Source organism: Ochotona princeps, chromosome 14 (assembly GCF_030435755.1).
Source record: "Ochotona princeps isolate mOchPri1 chromosome 14, mOchPri1.hap1, whole genome shotgun sequence".
NCBI lineage: Eukaryota > Metazoa > Chordata > Mammalia > Lagomorpha > Ochotonidae > Ochotona > Ochotona princeps.
In genome coordinates this window covers 18701938-18721175 of record NC_080845.1, presented here as the reverse complement: position 1 = coordinate 18721175, position 19238 = coordinate 18701938, and the positions used below count along the sequence as shown (strand labels likewise).

The window sequence follows — 19238 nt, the reverse complement described above, 5'->3', positions numbered from 1 at the left end:
TTTAAGGCTCTTCTTTTATTATTATTTCAGCCAAGGAATGATGCATGCTACAGATTAATCTTTACTTTTCCCCACTTGGTTTGTCAAAGGATCCACCACATCAACTCCCAAGGAACATGGCACTTATTCGCTTCTTCCCCTTTTTGCTTATTCCAGGTTTTCAAGTGTTTTCTTCAGTAATGACGCTTTCTCCTGCAGCTCAGGTCTGCTGTCTGTCTCCATAGTGGCTAAAGATGCAATCAGGAGTACTCTGCATTCAGATGTCAAACTCTGCCACTGTTTGGATTCTAATGGAAGAAGAAATAAGAGAAGAAGAAGAAAAAAAGAATCCTTACAGAACAAGAAGAGAAATTACAACTAGGCCTCCTCCACATATCCCAGTCCCAAAAGATAAAGCAATCCCCTGGTGACCTGTAAGCATACAAAGACCGCAGGTTCAATCGGCATTTCAAAACTCAATTACTGACAGCAGCCTGAAATCAAATCATGGAGTTTCATCCCCTTGTTCCAGTACAGGTGGGAACCAGAGAAACGAACTTCTCTGCAGATAAATAGGAAGTATTTAAAAGGCAAGGCACACAATGCTAAAAAAGTCACTACAACAACAAAAGGCTATTCTACAAGACATGCTCAAGTAAAAACAAAAACAGTTCTTCACGAAAATTTCACTATTGCCATGCTGACATAGGTAGACCACATATTTCTGTTCTTTTCGAGGAAGGTATCTGGGCACTATACACATAATCAAATTTTCTGAAAATAGGAGTATATCAAATCTCCAATCTTATTTATAAGATTCTGTCAGTTTCTAACAATGTGCTTTAAGCAAGTTATCGAACTTTTTGCCTCAATGCTGTCATCGAGAATATTAGCACACATCTGCTAATCTGAGAATCTGGCAATAAATATGACTAAGTGCCTACCTCTTCTATTTTCAACAATAAAAAAAACAGGATCATGAAAGGTCTAATATTAGGAGTCTAGAAGGTATGCTTTATGAAATCCTCAGGGAGTTGTTTCAATTGCTACGCAATCAGAGAAAACCAACAAATACACAAGGTACAAATACACCAAAAAATTACCCCGTCATCCCAATCTTAATCCACAGGATTAAAACAATAAAAAAAGAAAAAAGAGGCCTCTTTTTCCAATCAGTAACCATTACATTGCTGGGGAAAATGCCAACAGCTTTCTCTTACAATTGATGTAACAGGACATCAGAGGAACTTGCTTCTTGGTGAGATTCAGAAAAAAAAAAAAAAATGGAAAAAAGAAATAGGATTAAGAAACTTACTACCATCAAATTCGGTGACTCAGGGAAATGACTATTACAACCTTTCCACGGCCTCTTTTCAGTGTCATTTGCTCATGTACTGTACTACACTAGGCCGCTGTCAACTACTCCTACAATCAGCCAACATCACAGAAACAACTACTCTGAGGTAACGACAACTTAATAACAGAGTACGTGTATATAAAGTAAAAGACTACCAAATTTAAATACCTAACATAATTTAATAGTTTCAGCTTTGTACAACTATTCTTATATGTATATTCACAAAGAATACTCAAAAAAAGTTCATGGAAAATGTGTATTATTAAAAACTAGAATATCAAAATTTCAGCACCAATATAAAGTTATGTTTTAATTCCATTATCCACAAACTTTTCTAAATCCTCTCTCAAATATTAATTTGCATTTTATATTATACAAAAAAATAGAAAATAGATACATCTAAAATCTATGCGATGAGTTAGACTGAATGTCTAGTCCTGCAAGCGAAACCACCAAGAACTCACCTTCAAGTCTTCTAAGCAGTAATTCTATCACAGATAAAGCTTCTGTTCTCACAGATGAGTAGGTCTTATTTTCTAAGAACAAAATCATACAGTTCGTATGAACATCTTAAAAATAGAACCTCCAAGATCAAATTAATAAGAAAGGTGTTTAGAAATTATAACTCCATGAGAAGACCAATCAGTTTCTTTAAGTTTCTTTTTGTTGATTACCAACAAATACTTAAAATATGTCACATGTCTACTTCTAACTGCGGTTTGCTGAGAGAGCAGGAACTGTTAGCCAAATATAATGATTAACACCACAAATGGCAATACTCAAAGGGCCCATTTTAGAGGCAGGAATGCAAAAGATGGTATCTCAGAGACATCTTCATTCCACATCTAAGAAAAAAGTGTTTAGGTTTGCATGACCCTCAATTTATGTAAATGACATAATTGTCTATTCAGGCCGACTTCATTCAAACCTGGAGCCCTTAACATCATGTTAGTTCAAATCAGGCTAACTGCAGCAACTGCAGCTGAAACATGCTCCCTTGCAAGGTGCTTTTCTGACACCACAGCTAGCTCACAGGGAAACTTTCCGCAAAAACAAACAAACAAACAAAAATACACACACATCAAGGATAAGCAGGGAAGAAAGGCTACAAAGAATGGTGGTGACCAGTTGAAAAAGATAGCAAAGTCAGTCTGAAGAGGCTTTCACCAGCCAACTCTAGGACAATCTGATTAACAAATTAAGAAGAGAAATTAACCATAGTGCATTGGGGATCAGGAGCGTGGAAAGAACCCATGAATCAGTAACACAGGGGACAAGAAGCTTGTCTATAGCAGGATGTCAGCTTCCACATGAGAAATGAGGACAAGCTGTTACAGCTGCAATCATCTTGGTAACAGCCAGTTCTGAGGAGAACAATCAATGAACCCCACGCCCAGAGCTCAAAGTATGGCCTTCTGGCGTCTTCTCACAGAGCCTGCCCAGGAACTGTTTTGAAGAGGGGCAAATTACCTGAATGGTCTTAAAATGTGTTTCCTTGGACTGCTAATTAGACTTAAGAAGAGAAATAAGAACTATGCATACAAGACAATCCACAGAACTTTAACCAGGTTGTCAAAATTAATATCACAAATGGAGATAGAAGGACAACATGTTTCTCTGGATGCAAGGAGGACACAACATGTCCTGCCTAGTTTTCCAACCAACAGTATGCAATCTGGGTCTAATCAAGAAACAACAAACACCAAATGAGAAACATTCTTTTTCAAAAAGGCGGTAAGGGAAATGATCAATATCATTATAAAGGCTAAAGAAGTGTTCCAGATGAAAGGAAACTAAGTAGATATGACAAAACTAAACTCAGTGAGTGATCCTGAACTAAATTACTTAGTAGAGAGGAGAAAAAAAATTCCTACAAAGGACACCGCTGAGTGCGTTGAAAAGTTTAGAATAAAAAGATAGAAAAATAATGTACTGGGTAAATGATACTGCATCCATGTTCTACCATGGAAACTTGATAACTGCACACACAGAATCTAGAAATTAAGGGGTATGACAAAGCAGTGCACTTTGAAATGACTCAGGGAAAGAATGCATTTGTACACACACGGAAGGCAGAAGGAGCAAGCAAACGGGGCAAAATGTTAACAGCAAATCCTGAGCGAAGCGCGCACTAGCACTATATTCACTGCTGCGAATGTTCCGTAAGGCTAGTCAAAAAGTAATTTTGCTTTTCTAAACTAGGTGCTAAAATCTTTTTGTAATTCGACATCAAAGTATTCCATGTTAGGAGTACACATATACTACATTAAATAAGAAAGTTCAATAAACTGAGTTTACTGGTAAATTTATCTTAGGACAAGATAGGAATTTTTGTAGCTCTTTCCCATAGCTTCAAAATTAGGACTCCTGGGGCAGGCACTGTCACAGTGGTTAAAAAACCGCTTGGGGTGCCTGGAGTGTGTGGTTTGAGGTCAGTTCCATCTCTAACTCGAGGCTCTCGCTAACGCACACCCTAGGAGGCAACAGGCCACTTCAAGCCAGGCTCTGCCCTGGCTACTGAGGCCATCTGGGAAGAGAACCAGCAGATGATCTCTCTGTCTCTCTTTCAAATAAATAGTTCAAATATATTTTAAAAATAAAATTAGGACTGCTTATTAATGTTTGTTGATGACACTCACCTAAAGAATGTGTGACTGATTTGCAAGTTTCCAGGAGAATTTCAGCCAAAGCCTCAGGATCTGCATATTCTTCTTCTAAAAGCATTAATCTAAAGAATTCAAAAAGAAAGACAAAAATGTTAATCACCAAGCAACTCTCAAGACCTTCCGGGCACAAATTCCATCAGCATGTACTTTTTATCATGTCTTTTTAGCTATCAGTTTTAAAGTTTGCAAGAATTTCAGGAATTGACAGGAGCAAATTTTAAAAGGAACCATGAAGCAAATTACCCCTGAAAAAAGGCGTTCATTGACTGCAGGACCCCTAGCTGCACCTTCCATGTACTGCGCTTTAGCCGTTCACACATCAACTTGCACAGCTCCTGACGATAGCAACCTGGGGAAGAGAGAACAAGTGGGACAGATCGGGAGGGAGAATCCGAAGTAATCAGAGACAAAGGGACAGGAAAAAGAGGGCAGGGCACAAGGGAAGAAGCCGGGCAGAAATCAAAGCAGAATGTGCCTCTAAAGCCATGACATTTCCCGGGGAGCTTTAGGAGCCTTAGCATGACTGAGTATCCAATTACCAAATAAAATGTCTTTGATCAGAAACTGTCCACTAAGCTGACATGTTGGCTTTCACAGAACACAGCCCTGCCTGACACTGACACAATACCCCAGCCACATTCCCAGGCCCTTTAAAAAACATCCAGGGAACAGGGAAAGAAGGCCCAATTCTGGAGGCCGGCAGGCTCTGCGCACTCACAGGAGCTGCGGCGTGGAGCCACGCACACACTGGTCGGGCAGCAGACCGTTCACACCGACTGCTAAGCCAACTGCAACTGCTGTAACAACTACATAATTAGCATTATGCTAACTGACAGGATCAGAATACAAGAATCAACAAAGAAATTTTCTTTTAAATCCTATAGAATTTTAGTAGGGCTCATGTTTTTCTCTATTTCTAAAGCAGAAACTGTAGATGATATGTTACACATGAAAAATTGATTGGTAACAATAAATTCTCAAATGAAAGGCCCTGTCACTTAATAACTGACAAATAAGGAGCAACTTCCATGTCTTTAATTGGACTTCCACTGCAATCTGTAATTAAGTTCACAAAGAGTGATAGGCTCAAAGAAAACCCTGAGTCTAATCTCAGATATATTTGACAACAAATAATCAATGATGCTTTCATCCTCCTCAGGAACACTGAGAGGTTTAATGGGATGCACTGTGGCCACCAACACAGGGCCGACTTAGAAGCAGCAACAACCCCAGTTTAAGGCCTCCATCAAACTACAGCCTCACCCAACAGCAAGGGCTTACTGCAGTTTATCTAAGCCTTTGGAAACAGATGCCCAACTACGAAAAAAATCTCTCAAGAAGTCATAGTTTTTCTCAGGGAAGCACACTTTCTTGGCCCCTGAATTCTGGTAGGAGGGGCAACAATTCTGAGCTGAAGAGACCCCCCACCAGTAGGTTCTGAAGATCTGCAGAACAGATTCAGGGTCACAAAGAATACTGTGTCTTTAGGCCTGGTGCAGTAGCTTAGCAGCTGAAGTCTTCGCCTTGAACACGCCGTGATGCCATATGGGATCACCTGCACCATGTGGGAGACCTAGAAGAGACTCCTGGCTCCTGGCTTCGGATCAGCGCAGCTCTGGCCACTGCAGCCACTTGAGGAGTGAATCATCAGATGAAACATCTTGCTTTCTGTCTCTCCTCCTCTCTGTATATCTGATTTTGCAATAAAAAAAAAAATCTTTTTAAAAAAGTAATACAACTTTCCCAGACATCTGCATAAAATGCATGATAGTTGTCAGGGGCTGAACTCGGTCCCCTACAACTCCTGTGCTGAAACCCTGAGCCCAGAACCTCACACTGTGGTTAGAACATGGGGCCTTGGGCCCGGCGGCGTGGCCTAGTGGCTAAAGTCCTCGCCTTGAACGCCCCGGGATCCCATATGGGCGCTGGTTCTGATCCCGGCAGCTCCACTCCCCATCCAGCTCCCTGCTTGTGGCCTGGGAAAGCAGGAGAGGACGGCCCAAGGATTTGGGACCCTGCACCCGGCGTGGGAGACCCGGAAGAGGTTCCAGGTTCCCAGCTTCGGATCGGCGCGCACCAGCAGTTGCAGCTCACTTGGGGAGTGAAACATCGGAGAGAGGATCTTCCTCTCTGTCTCTCCTCCTCTCTGTATATCTGACTTTGTAATAAAATAAATAAATCTTTAAAAAAAAAAAAAAAAAAGAACATGGGGCCTTTCCAGCAGTCTATGCCTAGTGTCCTTATAGGACATGACAACACAGGGAAAGGCCACGAACAAGGCACGGACTGAGGCCACAGAAGCAGCCAGCCCTACACACACCACAATCCCAAACTTCTACCTTCCAAAATTATGAGAAAACCAATTTTTGCTTAAGCCAGTTTATAAAATCTTTCTTACAATAGCCCCCACAAAGTCATATAATAATGTATTAGATCTCTGGCTGAAGTAGGAGTAGAGTTCACAGTGAACATCTGTCAATCAAATTCTAAGAAACACTAACTTGGCTTGTCATACAGAAAAACCTTTGCTCTCATGAAGTAACCTCTGGTTACAGCCTTCCACAGCATAGGCGCAGGGCCTTACGTTGGGTCTCCACGTTTCGGGGCCAGGCTTTGCCCAGACTCTCAAAGGCACCCAGGAGAGACTCCAGCTGGAGTTCCCTTTCTCTGTCATTGTCATCTTCATTTTTACTTGTCCGGACCCCAGTGCTTTCCATTGAGTTCTAGAATTATCAAAGAAATAAAAATTCAATCAGTTTTCCTCCTCAAAGACATTAAATACGCTATACTATGAAAGCAACCAGGGTACCAAGGGTGGCAGAGTTAAGTGCTAGGCACAGGCATTTGATGCAGTAGTTCACAGGCTGCTGGGATACCCACATGCCACCTCAGAGCGCCCAGGGCTGTCCCAGCTCCGCTCCCAAATCCAACTTCCTACTGATACACCCCCAGGAGGCAGCAAGTAACAGATCAAGTACTTGGGTCTCCACCACACACACAGCACAGCCTCAGCTCTGGGCTCCAGCACTGGCTTGGCCCGGCTCCTGGCTGCTAAAGTTATTAAGGCAGTGAACCAGCAAAGGGATAATCTCCCTTCCGTCTTTGTTTCAAACAAACAAATATATATATATATATTATATATATATTATATATATAAATATATATATATATATATATATAAACTTTGAAGAATTAGATGCTAAATGTTCTACCATAAGTCTATTTACAACAGGATATTATATCTAATTTAGGATAACTATCTTAAAGAAATTTGTAAACAAATTGAGACAATGGGGCCAGCATGGCATAGCAGGTTAAACTGCTGCCTACAACCCTAGCATCCCATATGGGTGCTGCTGGAAAACAGTCTGCTTCACCTACGGTTCAGCTCCCTGGTAATGCACCTGGAAAAGCAGTAGAAGGTGGCCCCAGTGCTTGGGAACCTACACCTATGGGGGAGACCTGGAAGAAGCCTCAGGCTCCTGGCTTCAGCCTCTCCTAGCTCTGGCTCTTAGGTTACTGTGGTCATAGAAGGAGTGACCAGCAGATTACAGTTCTCTCTCTTTCTCTGTATAACCCTGCCTTTCAAGTAAGTAAATCTCTCATTTAAAAATACTGAAAAAGGGCCTGGCACAATAGCCTAGTGGTTTAAGTCCCTGCCTTGTGTGTGCCAGGATCCCATGTGGGTGCTGGTTCGTGCTCTAGCTGCTCTACACTCCATCAAGCTCCCTGCCTGTGAATGGAAGGAACTCATAATAATCCAACTCAAATAATAATGTTGGGGATGGTGCCGTGGCTTAGCACATAAAGCTATTACCTGTGGCATGGGCTTCCCACATGGATGCCAATTCAAACCCCGGTTCCTCTACTTATGAGCTAACTCTTTGCTCATGCACCTAGGCAAGCCCAAGTGTTGGGCTCTTGCACACAATAAGATTCTGTGAGTCTCCCAACTATCTACTCGGACACACAAAATTCCCAGGATTTTTTTTTTTTTTTTTGCCATTTGCAGCTAAACTAGTCCTAATAATACTGGCACTCATGACACAGAAAAATCTTTCATATATATATATATATATATATATATATATATATTTTTTTTTTTTTTTCGGTATAAGCCAGACCCACAAGAATACAAGTGGTTACTACCTTCTTTATGAGAGGTATGACAATATCAGAAAACTCCTGGAATCTGTCCTCTTTGGTGGCCTTCAAGACATCACCCGCACAGCTGATTGCAACCATCTTGTACTTGAGGTTCTCCTTGCCACACTCCTTCAGAACAGCCTGAAGAATGTCATTCGTGCTGGGTTGATTGGGCACAGACTTCTCTAGCTCTGCACTGCAGGATACACAAAAAATAACAAACTATTAATGAAGGCATCGCGTTCAGGCTCGGTTTAAGAACTGCCACTTTCAAGGGCAGAACAGTTACCTGCACGCTGTCACCACACAGGCAATGGCTTTCAGCAGTTCTTCCTAAGGAAAAAAAGAATGTTATACCATTCTCTCCAGGGTCACTCCACTTAACGGCGTATTTAAAAATGGCAATAACAAAATTCACAAGGGTTCTCTTCAATGTACTTCACTGTCACAGGTAAACCCGCTGAGTTTATATGAAGGGTTTTCAAAAAAGTTCATGGCAATGCACACTGCCCTTTTGATTCCCCTTTCCCATGAGTTGAAGACCTCCAATAAAGACCAAGAAAACACATGTGACATGTGACCAATGTCACACAGGCACAAGGACCAACCACACCCCAGAGTAAGATTTAAGTCTGACTTCTGATCAGAAGTACCATCTTCACAGCACTGCATCACTGCCCACCACTTGGACAGTCACAATCTCATGTGCCCTGTCACTGTAAGAAACTTACTACAATCCCGGCAGAAAAACGGGCTCGCGTTAACTTTCAGGGCCTATGTGTAGAATAAGCTTGGCTTGCTACTCATTTTCACATATGCTCAATGCTGACCTAATCATGCCAGCAATTGCAAAATGGTAACTCCTTACTTTAAAAAGCAATAGGGAGGCTGGATATGTCAAATCTATCAATCTCCATCATGATTGTGCATCAGCTGAGGACTTGTAGGTTACATTTTGAGACGAAATACCACAGATAATCAGAAAAAAAACATCCATTTATATATTAAAAAAACAAGGTTCTGTATTAAGCCTTTTAGGAAGCCTGCAATTCAGCGAGGCACAAACGGCTCTTTTACCTTCCCGGCCCAGGTTCTTCCCGCCAGGCCTTGCAGCAGTGCACTCAGGATCATTCCTAGATACGGAGGGACTAGGGAGCTGGTTTGTTTTGCAATTGATGCCATGGCAATTGCACCCTGGGCTTTCATTTTCCAGGACTGGGACTGTAAAGCCTTCTGGGTAATGGTAATCAACTCCTGCAGGTACAGCCGGATGCCACCAAAGGAACCTAGGTTATAAAAAGCAAAGTTAAGGTAACGTTTTTGAATTTTCTTTTCTAAGTCTGAATGAAAGTCAGCTACCATGAGTCTAAAACGACGATCCTGCGCAGTTAAAGTATGCCACCCTCTCCAAGGGAAAGATGGTGACCGGTGCTGTAACTTTAGGACTTCATCAACTTGGATGCATTTGCAGAGCAGTCTTGTATAAACGGTCATCACCTAACATGCATCAAGAAAAAACAACATCTGAGAAACACTACTCTGAAATGGTACTCTGCGCAGACACTTGGCCAGCACTGCAGGTGCCACGTCCCACACTAGGGTATGCTGGTTCAAGCCTTGCCTCCTCCACCTGCAATCCAGCTTGCTCCCTGCACCTGACCCGGAAGGCAGGGCACTTGGGTCCCTGACACTCACATGAGAGACCTGGCCTGAGTTCCAGGCTCCTGATTCCTGGAGACTAATTGAGCAAACGGAATATACTTTTCTTTCAAATTTATAAAAATAAGGAAACAAAAAATTTACAAATTAAAATTTTGTTCCAAGACAACAACAAAAAATCACGATTTCACTCCCAACAATAGGTAAAGTTCTACAGAGTTTAGGCTGCACTGTTATTCTCTCATGTGGACAGCACTGAGCAAATGAGAAGGGTTCTGAGGGCCAATCTAGAGAACTCTGTAATTTCTATGTGCTTAAAATTAAACAGGCTGAATGTTGTTAGGAGGAGTTTATGAATCAAGAATGCTGAACACCCAGCCCCGGCTCCCAGGAAGCAGCTGTGACGTCACTCACTGCTCACTTACCCGGCACATTCTCCTGCCACACTTCAGTCCATAAGTCACATTCTTCTTTTTCAGCCTTCTCCTCATCAGCGATTTCATGCATGCCGAGGAACGCCAAGGGCAGAACTTCCTTGGCGTGGTTCTTCAGCACGTCGGGGCTGTATCGCCCAATCGCATGAATGGTCAGAGCACAAGAAGTCTTGTATAAGGGCTCTGAGGAGCAGAAAAGGAGGCAAAATTTTTATGATACTATCGCTCAGAGAGTATCACAGCAAAGCGAGGAGACAGGTAAAACTAATTTAGAAATGTCTCAAGCTAATTGAGCAAGATCACACAGTCATGACCAAATCTGTATGGTTTTTCAGTTAACATCTATATTTAAGAAAACATAATGGAGGAAAAGGGAGATACCTTCTTTCTCCATGTACCAGGCATTGAGCTTCTGCAAGAGCTTCTCGGTGCTGCTATCCCGTGAGGTCTGAACAGGAAAACAAAAACTCCCAGTCATTTCTTCATAATTCCAAGGCATGCTGGGGCAGACATGGCACAGCAGATAAGACACTGTTTGGAACACTTGCATCTCCTATTGAAACGCCTTGGTAATTATTCCAAATCCAATTCCACCTTCCCAGTGAAGTGCACTGTGGTGGGAAGCAAATACTGGTTCAAATATTTGGAAGCCTGCCACCTAGACATGAGATCTAAATCGGGTTCCCAGCTCTTGGTTTTAGACTGACCTAAACCTGGATGTTTACAAGCATCTACGGAGTAAACCAATGAACTAAAGATTTCTTACTACCTGTATATTTCATTATGTCTTTCAAATAAATACATTTTTTTGGAAATGTTGCCATCAGCAAGAAACATCCACTTCACAAATACTAGTTCATGGTGGCATTTCCCCCTTAAAGAAAAAAATAGTTTTATAGTAAGAATAAATAAGAAATTCAACTCACCCGAACCAAATGGCCCATGGCAAACGCACAGGACTTTTGAATTACACTGTTCCGATCTGTCAGGCTACTAAGCAAAGCACTCATAAGTTTACCTATCAGAAATAAAGGAAAATCTCTGACACTTGGCTGATCAAATGTTCCATACTGTTTTTAAGACCAAAACAAAAACCTGGAACTACTAACTGATTTATTCCTAGTATTTCTTAGTCATGGCATATTCTATCATTTGGCTCCTTGCACTTGACATGTTAAGAATTCTAAAATTCTGCACCAAAAGTTCAAAAATGAGAGCCAGATAAGTTCATTAGTTATAGGAGTCCATCTAAACTGAAAAAAAAAAAAGAGGTCACATAAAATTGACTATAGGAAGCACTCACTCAGCCTAGCAGTGACAACACCTACATCCCACACCTGAGTGCCTGGATTCAATTTCCAACTCCAGCTCCTAACTCCGGCTTCCTACTAACACAGAGTTTCAGTGGCAGCAACCATAAAGCAAGTATTGGGCTCCTGCCTCCCAAGAAGAAGAGAATGCCTGAGTTCCAGGCTCCAGGATTAGGCCTGGAGTATGAACTAACAGGTGACAACTTAGTTTCTGTCACTTCTCTCAAATAATTTTTAAAAACTTCTATATGAACACAATTAGCTGCAATGTTGAACAGTCTACAGAACTGGAGATATGGTATCTCCTTATGTCACTAAAGAATAACATTCATTTATAAAACAGAACCTGCTAAACTCTGTACCTCCTGCAAAGAGATGGAATGAGCAATAGCTTCACAGGCATTTCCCAATGACAATTATTTTTCCTTTAAACAGTCTCCCACAAGACTTGGCCTTACTTAATGTCACTCGACATCACTTGACAAACTCACCTACCTGAGTAAGGTGTTAGGTCTTGGGGACACTGAGTAGTTAATGACACAATGACACTGGCACAGCCTCCCTACAGGGTTATAAAAGTGAGTATTTAAATGTGACCATCACAATGTTCTACCAAACCATTTGTTTTAGGCACCAAAAATTTAAAGAAATGAAATACATTGAAGCAAACTGTCCCTCTAATATTCAATCTAAGAAATGGACCACTCGGGCCCAGTATGATAACCTAAAGTCCTCGCCCTGCACGCACCAAGATCCCACGTGGGCGCTGGTTCTGATCCCAGCAGCCTCGCTTCCCATCCAGCTCCCTGCTTGTGGACTGGAAAAGCTGTTGAGGACGGCCCAAAGCTTTGGGAGCCTGCACCCACGTGGGAGATGCAGAATAGGCTCCAGGCTCCTGGCTTCAGATTGGCTCAGATCTGGCTGTTGAGGCTGTTTGGGGAGTAAATCAACAAACAGACTGTGTCTCCTCCAATCTGCATGTCTGACTTTCCAATAAAAACAAATTTAAAATAAAATCTTCAAAAAAAAAAAAGAAATGGATAGCTCATTTCAAACCAGAAATGGACATTGTGGTGCAGTACGTTAAACTACCACCTGCATGGTTGGCATCCCATATGGGTGTTCATTTAAGTCTTGGCTACTCTGCTTCCAATCAGTTCCCTGATAATGGAAAAGTAGTAAAAGACGGTATGAGTGCTTGGGTCTCTGCAACCCAGTGCGAGTCCTGGATGGAGTTCTAGACTCCTCCAAGTTCTAAACTTCTAGCTTCAGTTTGGCCCAGTCCCAGCAACTGTAGTCTTTTGGGAAGTGAACCAGCAGATAAAAGATACCTCTATCTCTCCCACTTTCTCTGTAATTCTTCTAAATGCATAAATCTTGAAGAAAATTTAAAAAAAATTTTTTTAAGACCACCAGAAAGATGTGTTATTTCAGACTCTGAAAATAAGAATTGATACGATCTTCTCAGAGGTCAAGTACACAAAAAGTTATCTTGTCTATCTTTGTGCAAAGCAAACGGCAGCCAAAGGCTTCACAGATATTCACGCCATATTTTGCTTTAACACAAGGATAACTTGAAAAACAATCATGTGTCCTTTGAAGGATTAAATGCATGAAGTTGGGGCCAGGGAAGTGGCACAGCGGATAAAGCCACTTTCTACAGTGTGGCATCCCATACGGGTGCCAGTTTGACAATGGACTGCTCCACTTTTGATCACTTCCTGCTAATGTGACTGCAAAAGCAGCAGAAAACAACCGAGGTGCTTGGGTCCCTGCACCACATGGAAGACCCAGGAAAAGCTCCTGGATCCTGATTTGAGACCAGCCCAGTTCTACCCATTGGGGCCATCTGGGCAGTAAATCAATAGATGGAAGATGTATTTCTCTCTGTCTCTTCCTCTCTGTAACTTGGCCTTTCAAATAAATACATTTTAAAATAAAACGCCTGTGGTTATACCCTTCTGAGAGTCTCATACACCTACCAGAGAGAACACTGCAGACGATACATGCACAGAAAACACACAGAGGGGAAGCTTGCTAGAATGTAAAGTGATTTCTGCATGGTAAAATCAAGATTTATTTTTTATTCTTCTGCTAGTTTATAAATGCTAAAATCCTAAAATAGGGATGATTCCTTTATGACTTAAGCTACCCATTAACCGAGAGACTGCCGAGCATCTCTGTCAACTGACAACACACCAAGGGAGTGCACCTGGCAACCAGAAAACAAACAACCACGACCAAACAACTCCCCTAAAACAGCAAAAAGCTGGGTCCCCAATCACTTACATGCTTTATTTGTACAGCCACAGAACCAAAATCCTTGATAAATAACACTAAGTTTTATTTTTTTCAAATTATAACTTTCAAACCTAACAACTATTATACTTTTGTGGTCAAAACTCATGAAGATGCACATTTTCTGTTTTGAAAAATACAATTACTTACCTTAGTTCCAAGACCTACACCACTTCTGATTAGTTCACACAATCTAGGAACTAGCTCTCCCAGCACTGACACATCTAGATATTGCAGGCACTTTGGGAAAAGAAAAAAGATAAAGACAGACCTTAGCAAATTATTAAGTCACCAGCACATTCTTCTATTAAGAACATCCTATATCAAATATGTATCCGTTTGATAGGAGATGAAATTTAAAAAAAAAAAACTTTCAGGCTTAATTTTGCTCTGAGATCAAGATTAAAACTACTGTTCAACTATGAGCAAATCATTCAGCATGGCTCAACATCAAACACACAACAGAGAGGCTGGTGTTGTGGCTCAGTGAGTTAAGCTGACCCTTTGGAATCCCAGCAGCCCATTTCTGACCTCTGGTTCAAGTCACGGCTGCTCTACCTGATCCAGCTAGCTCCTGTTAAATAGCCTCCCTCTCCCTTTCCTTCTTCCTCACATCTAGTACTCTGCCTGTTCTTCAGATACATAAATACAATCTTAACAAAAAGGGCCTGGAATAACGGCTTAGTGGCTAAGCCTTTGCCTTACATGTGCTGAGATTCCATTTAGGCTCCAGTTTGTATCCCGGCTGCTGCACTTTCTTTCCAGCTGCTTGTTTGTGGCCTGGGAAAGCAGTCAAGGACAGGCCAAAGCCCTGGGACCCTGCACCCACGTGGGAGACCCGGAAGAAGCACCTGGCTCCTGGCTTTGCACTGGGGCTCAGCTCTGGCTGTTGAAGCCACTTGTGGAGTGAAACAACAGATGGAAGATTTTTCCCTCTCCCTTCCCTCCGTAAAATCTACTTTCCCATAAAAAACAAATCTTTATTTTTAAAACAAGTGGTGTTACGCTGAAAAAGACGCCACTTGTGATGCTTACACCCATCAGAGTGCCAGGGCCCGAATCCTGGCTCTATTTCTAATCCCAGCTTTCTGCTAATGAGCACCCCAGAAGGCAGGCGGTGAGAGCTTAAAGGACTGGGAACCTGCTGCCCAGCCTGAGGCCTTAGCTCCTAACTTCAGCCTGCCTCGCCCTAGAAGTTGCAGGCATTTAGGGACTGAACCAGTAGACTGCAGATCAAACTATTCCCCATCCCCAATTGTGCCTTTCAAATAAAATTGAAAATTTTTAAATATAAAATGATAAAGAAAAAAATATACCCAAGAATAAAAGATCTCTCTGTACCTACCTTCTCTATCTATCCATATTTGGTATAGAAGAACTAAACTGACTTGGGGAGGAGGGACAAGGAAAAGCTATCCCATGAAACCATGCCCCAGTAAGTGAATCTCCAGAGAGCATATCCCTAAAATTTGTTCTTGTAAGTTTGAAAACACAGTGCACTATAGTCTATTATTAATTAATACACCTCTGTGTTTACTCAACCATGTTCACTGTTACTTATTTCTTTAAACTTAATATTCTTGCAACAATCCAAGCGACACAAAAACATTTCTCTTGTCCAGTTAATAATAATTATGAGGGTAGTTACAATCTATAGAGATTTCTTTTAATATGTTGTAACATACTGTTTTCCCTTGCAACACATTTTTAGACTAATCAATTCTAGTACTTGAAAAACTCTTTACTTCATTTAGAAGCACAGAACAAGAAAAAGGGCTTAACCTTCAGCTGGAACTGTGGTCACAACAGCTAAATGATACACCCTTAAATCTCTATCCATTCAACACAATGCAAGCATGGAAGAATTACAGTCTAAAGTAAGCAAAACAACGAGCTTTTTCCTTAGACACTCACCATGTTGATTGTCTCCATCATGGGAGAGGATTTGGCAGCACTGAGTCGGGCACTATCCATTGCAGCCTGAAACACACAAATTCCATCACTCAAGAAATTTAGTTAATTAGGATTAAGCTACAAGCACCCTTATATAAAACGACTTCACCTCCATAATAAAGAACTTCTAAAAAATAATCTGTAGGTGAAACGAAGTCCAAAATAAGTACTTCTAGTTTCTTGTGACCCACATTCAACAATCTAGCATACCGAGGGCGAGATATCCAGGCAATAGTTGGAAATTACCACAGTCTGACTCTGAGCAGGTGACCCAGCCTACTTGAGTCAAGTTTTCCAGCTACTGAATGCAGGAACCAACTATAGCTTTAACTATGATTTCTAAAAATTATTTCAAACAGTGAACCGTTTAAGCATTTCTTTCTATGATTTTATTAGAAGACTTTGCATCTACAGTGCATTCCTGTGAAATAACTATGCTGGAAGACGTACAATACCAACATAAGGAAATGAAGAACGTAAGGCATACATAGTGACTTTGTCCAGGGCTCAAAGTTTGGGCCAGAATTTATATTTCCTAATTCTCAACAGTTAGCAAACATCCTGTGAGACCCAGGCTCTAAGTGTAGACCGGCTACCCTTCTGCATCACTGCCATTTTGCTCAACAAGTACGTCTCCTTTAAAAAACTATGCATCAGAGACTAAAAAATGAGAGTGTTATCTCAAAAGCAGTACAGCTCTGAGTTATGCCAAAGCTGAGGCACAAACCCTTCACTTTTAGGGCAGGGAGAGTTGGTGAGACGGTCCACAGGATTCTGAAGGTGTACACTGAGCCCTAAATACATCACACACAAAAAAGTTGCTACGTATTATCATGGTTTTTGGCTAGAGGGATCAGTTTTCATCTGATCCATGGAACAGTTCTCCTCCCCAGGAGGCCTCCAGAGTGGCGGTGTGGGAGTGGGAAAGTGTGACTTAAGTCACAAATCCATGGACCCTGGGAAGATTATCCACATGAATGCTGGTACCTTACAGGGCTCTTATCTACCAATACTTGACCAACATCCTTGTGTCTTCAACTCACCTTTTCTTGGTCTGTAGCCCGAAGACTCAAGTAATTAAGAACCTGTGGTTCCAACACACTTAAGGACTCAAGTAGAGCGGGGATGAGTTTTGGTGCGTGAGGTTTTAACATGGCTCCTGCGCTTTTGCTGATCTTCACAAGAGTGTTAATGCTAAAGACACATAAAACACAACCCCATGAGTCCTTTAAACAAGCTAACAATTCTTACAAATGTACTCATGAGCGTGTTGGCAGCTTGCTGCACTCGGACAGGAACAGTTGGTTACAGAGCCTAGCCAAATTGGTTCCTATTTGAACCAATTGCAGAAATTTTCACAAACATTCAAAATAAGAGAAAAAACCCAAATGAAATTCCATATATTCTCCACTCAGTGCAACAATTAGCAAGAGCTGGCCAAATCTGTTTCATTTACATCTCTTCTATTCATCCAGGCATATTTCTCCCTTGCAACTGTATATGGAAGCTTATCTGATGTATCTCCAACAAAGATTCTGTCATTATCATACTGCCAATTTCATAGTTGAAAATACTGATTTTATATTATTCAATATCCAAATTTCTTTTGATTCTTTTTCAGAAGTTTTTTCAGTCAGGAGGCAGAGTCTATCCATAAACAGCGATTTACTGTTTTCCTGGAATTTCCAAACAGTCCCATCCCTCCTCTTATCTTTGTTTGTCATAAATGGCATTCCAATTTCATCCTTTAACCAGTTCTTCTGTCTGCTCTGCAGGTTTGTAGACTAAAGCAAGCTCAGGTTATAACATGTATCTTAGTTCATCATATCAGAATGAACATTGCCTTCTAGAAATTTCTATTTTCATTTTACTTGAGAGGCACAGAGACAGGGACAGAGATTTTTTTCGTCTATTGATGTACTCTCCAAATGCCAACAAAAATAGATCTGCACCAGAACCAAGCCAGGATCCAAAACTCAACCTAGGTCTCCTACCTGGGCGGCAGGAACCCAAGAACTTCAGCCACCATTGCTGCCTGACTGGGTGCACAAAAGCAGGAAACAGGATTAGAAGTGGAGCCAGAACTTCAGCTCAACACTCTATATGGAAAACAGGCACCATCCTGTGTGGATTCTTGCTGCTGCACCAAAAACCACCCCAACTTACCAGACTTCTTAAAAAACAAAAAGTTTGTAATTGTACATATTTATCAGGTGTACTTTCACACAATCAGTGCATACACACACACACACAATTCAGTATGTACATATATATGTGTAGAATGTAGAATAATTAGCATGATGCCTTTTTATCTTAGCATGATCAAGGGGTAGTTGGGGTTGACTTTGAGTACTGTGATGTTTCCACTGATTTTCTTTGTTCATGGACTTAGGAACCTCTGAGAATCACTAAATAGATGAACAGATTACTAAGGCACCACAAAAGCAATACTGTATGGTTAAGTGTTGTAGGGAACAAATAAGTCCCCGAGGATCTGGGATGTTAAAGGAAGCGGCGCTTCCTGGGATGAAACTGCAGAGCACAAAGTAACACAACTAAAAACGCCAGCTGAAAGCAAGGCTCCATTAGAACGTTACTTCAAATCACAGCCTTTCAAAATGCCTGGGTCATCTTAACTTATTTCTATTTTCAGGAATCTAACATTCAAAGGGAATATTTCTACTGTTGGGAAGGAATAAAGCAAATTCCACACAGTGCTTGCACTGCACGCACCTGAGGGCTCGCACTTCCGTCACAGGACTCATCATTCCTTTGTCCAGAAGGCAAGGCAGAAGGACAGCAATGGTTCTCTGGCCAGCTGCTCCCTTGGCAGGGTCACACATTTTTACACAAACCTAACATGCAAATAACACAGACCCAAGTGAGGATGAGCTATCGACCAATACAGCATTCATCTGACAAAGATTTTTTCTTTGTATCTCCACAGAAGACAAATAACTGAATCTATTTCCATTCTCCCAAGGAGGTAGACAGAGGAATGAGATCGGTCCATCGGTAACTAAGCAGAAAAGGTACTGATGTGTTTCACCCTCTAAGCTTTGACTTTTTAAATTTGTAAATGGAACAAAACAAAAAGTTGATAAAATAAAAAGATGTAAATGAAAGGATGAAAGAGTACAGTTGGCTGAAAGTATCAATGGCAACCTCAACATCAATTGTTTGGGGAGGCAGCACCATACAGTGGTCAAGCACATCAATGCGGGACAACAGGCACCTGGATCTAAAACTTCACTTTGTTACTTACTAAGAACACAACCTAAGGCAACCTACGGCAAGTGCCATGCAAAGCCTTTGATAAACAGCATCACAAAACTGAGCTCAAAACATCTGTTAGCCTTGAAATACAAAAGGTAAATTTGTACATAAACACAGACAAGTAAGAGAAAAGAGATGATGTTTGACCTAATGAGCAATG

General features: G+C 41.4%; 1 protein-coding gene across 4 annotated transcripts in view; it reads right to left on the bottom strand.

Annotated features, from left to right (window-relative positions):
* ECPAS (Ecm29 proteasome adaptor and scaffold) overlaps positions 1-19238 on the bottom strand; it is a 107105-nt gene continuing 87867 nt past the window's right edge. For all 4 annotated transcript variants that reach the window (XM_058672865.1, XM_058672866.1, XM_058672864.1 and 1 more), the window contains 16 exons: positions 18536-18657; positions 16846-16996; positions 15764-15829; positions 14000-14089; positions 12047-12113; positions 11168-11259; positions 10623-10689; positions 10233-10424; positions 9226-9434; positions 8438-8481; positions 8152-8344; positions 6587-6725; positions 4246-4351; positions 3976-4064; positions 1801-1872; positions 1-287 (listed from right to left, as the gene is read on the bottom strand). In XM_058672865.1, the coding sequence (XP_058528848.1) occupies positions 148-287; positions 1801-1872; positions 3976-4064; positions 4246-4351; positions 6587-6725; positions 8152-8344; positions 8438-8481; positions 9226-9434; positions 10233-10424; positions 10623-10689; positions 11168-11259; positions 12047-12113; positions 14000-14089; positions 15764-15829; positions 16846-16996; positions 18536-18657 (1839 nt within the window). In that variant the 3' untranslated portion in view covers positions 1-147. The remainder of the gene's footprint in view (positions 288-1800; positions 1873-3975; positions 4065-4245; positions 4352-6586; positions 6726-8151; positions 8345-8437; positions 8482-9225; positions 9435-10232; positions 10425-10622; positions 10690-11167; positions 11260-12046; positions 12114-13999; positions 14090-15763; positions 15830-16845; positions 16997-18535; positions 18658-19238) is intronic.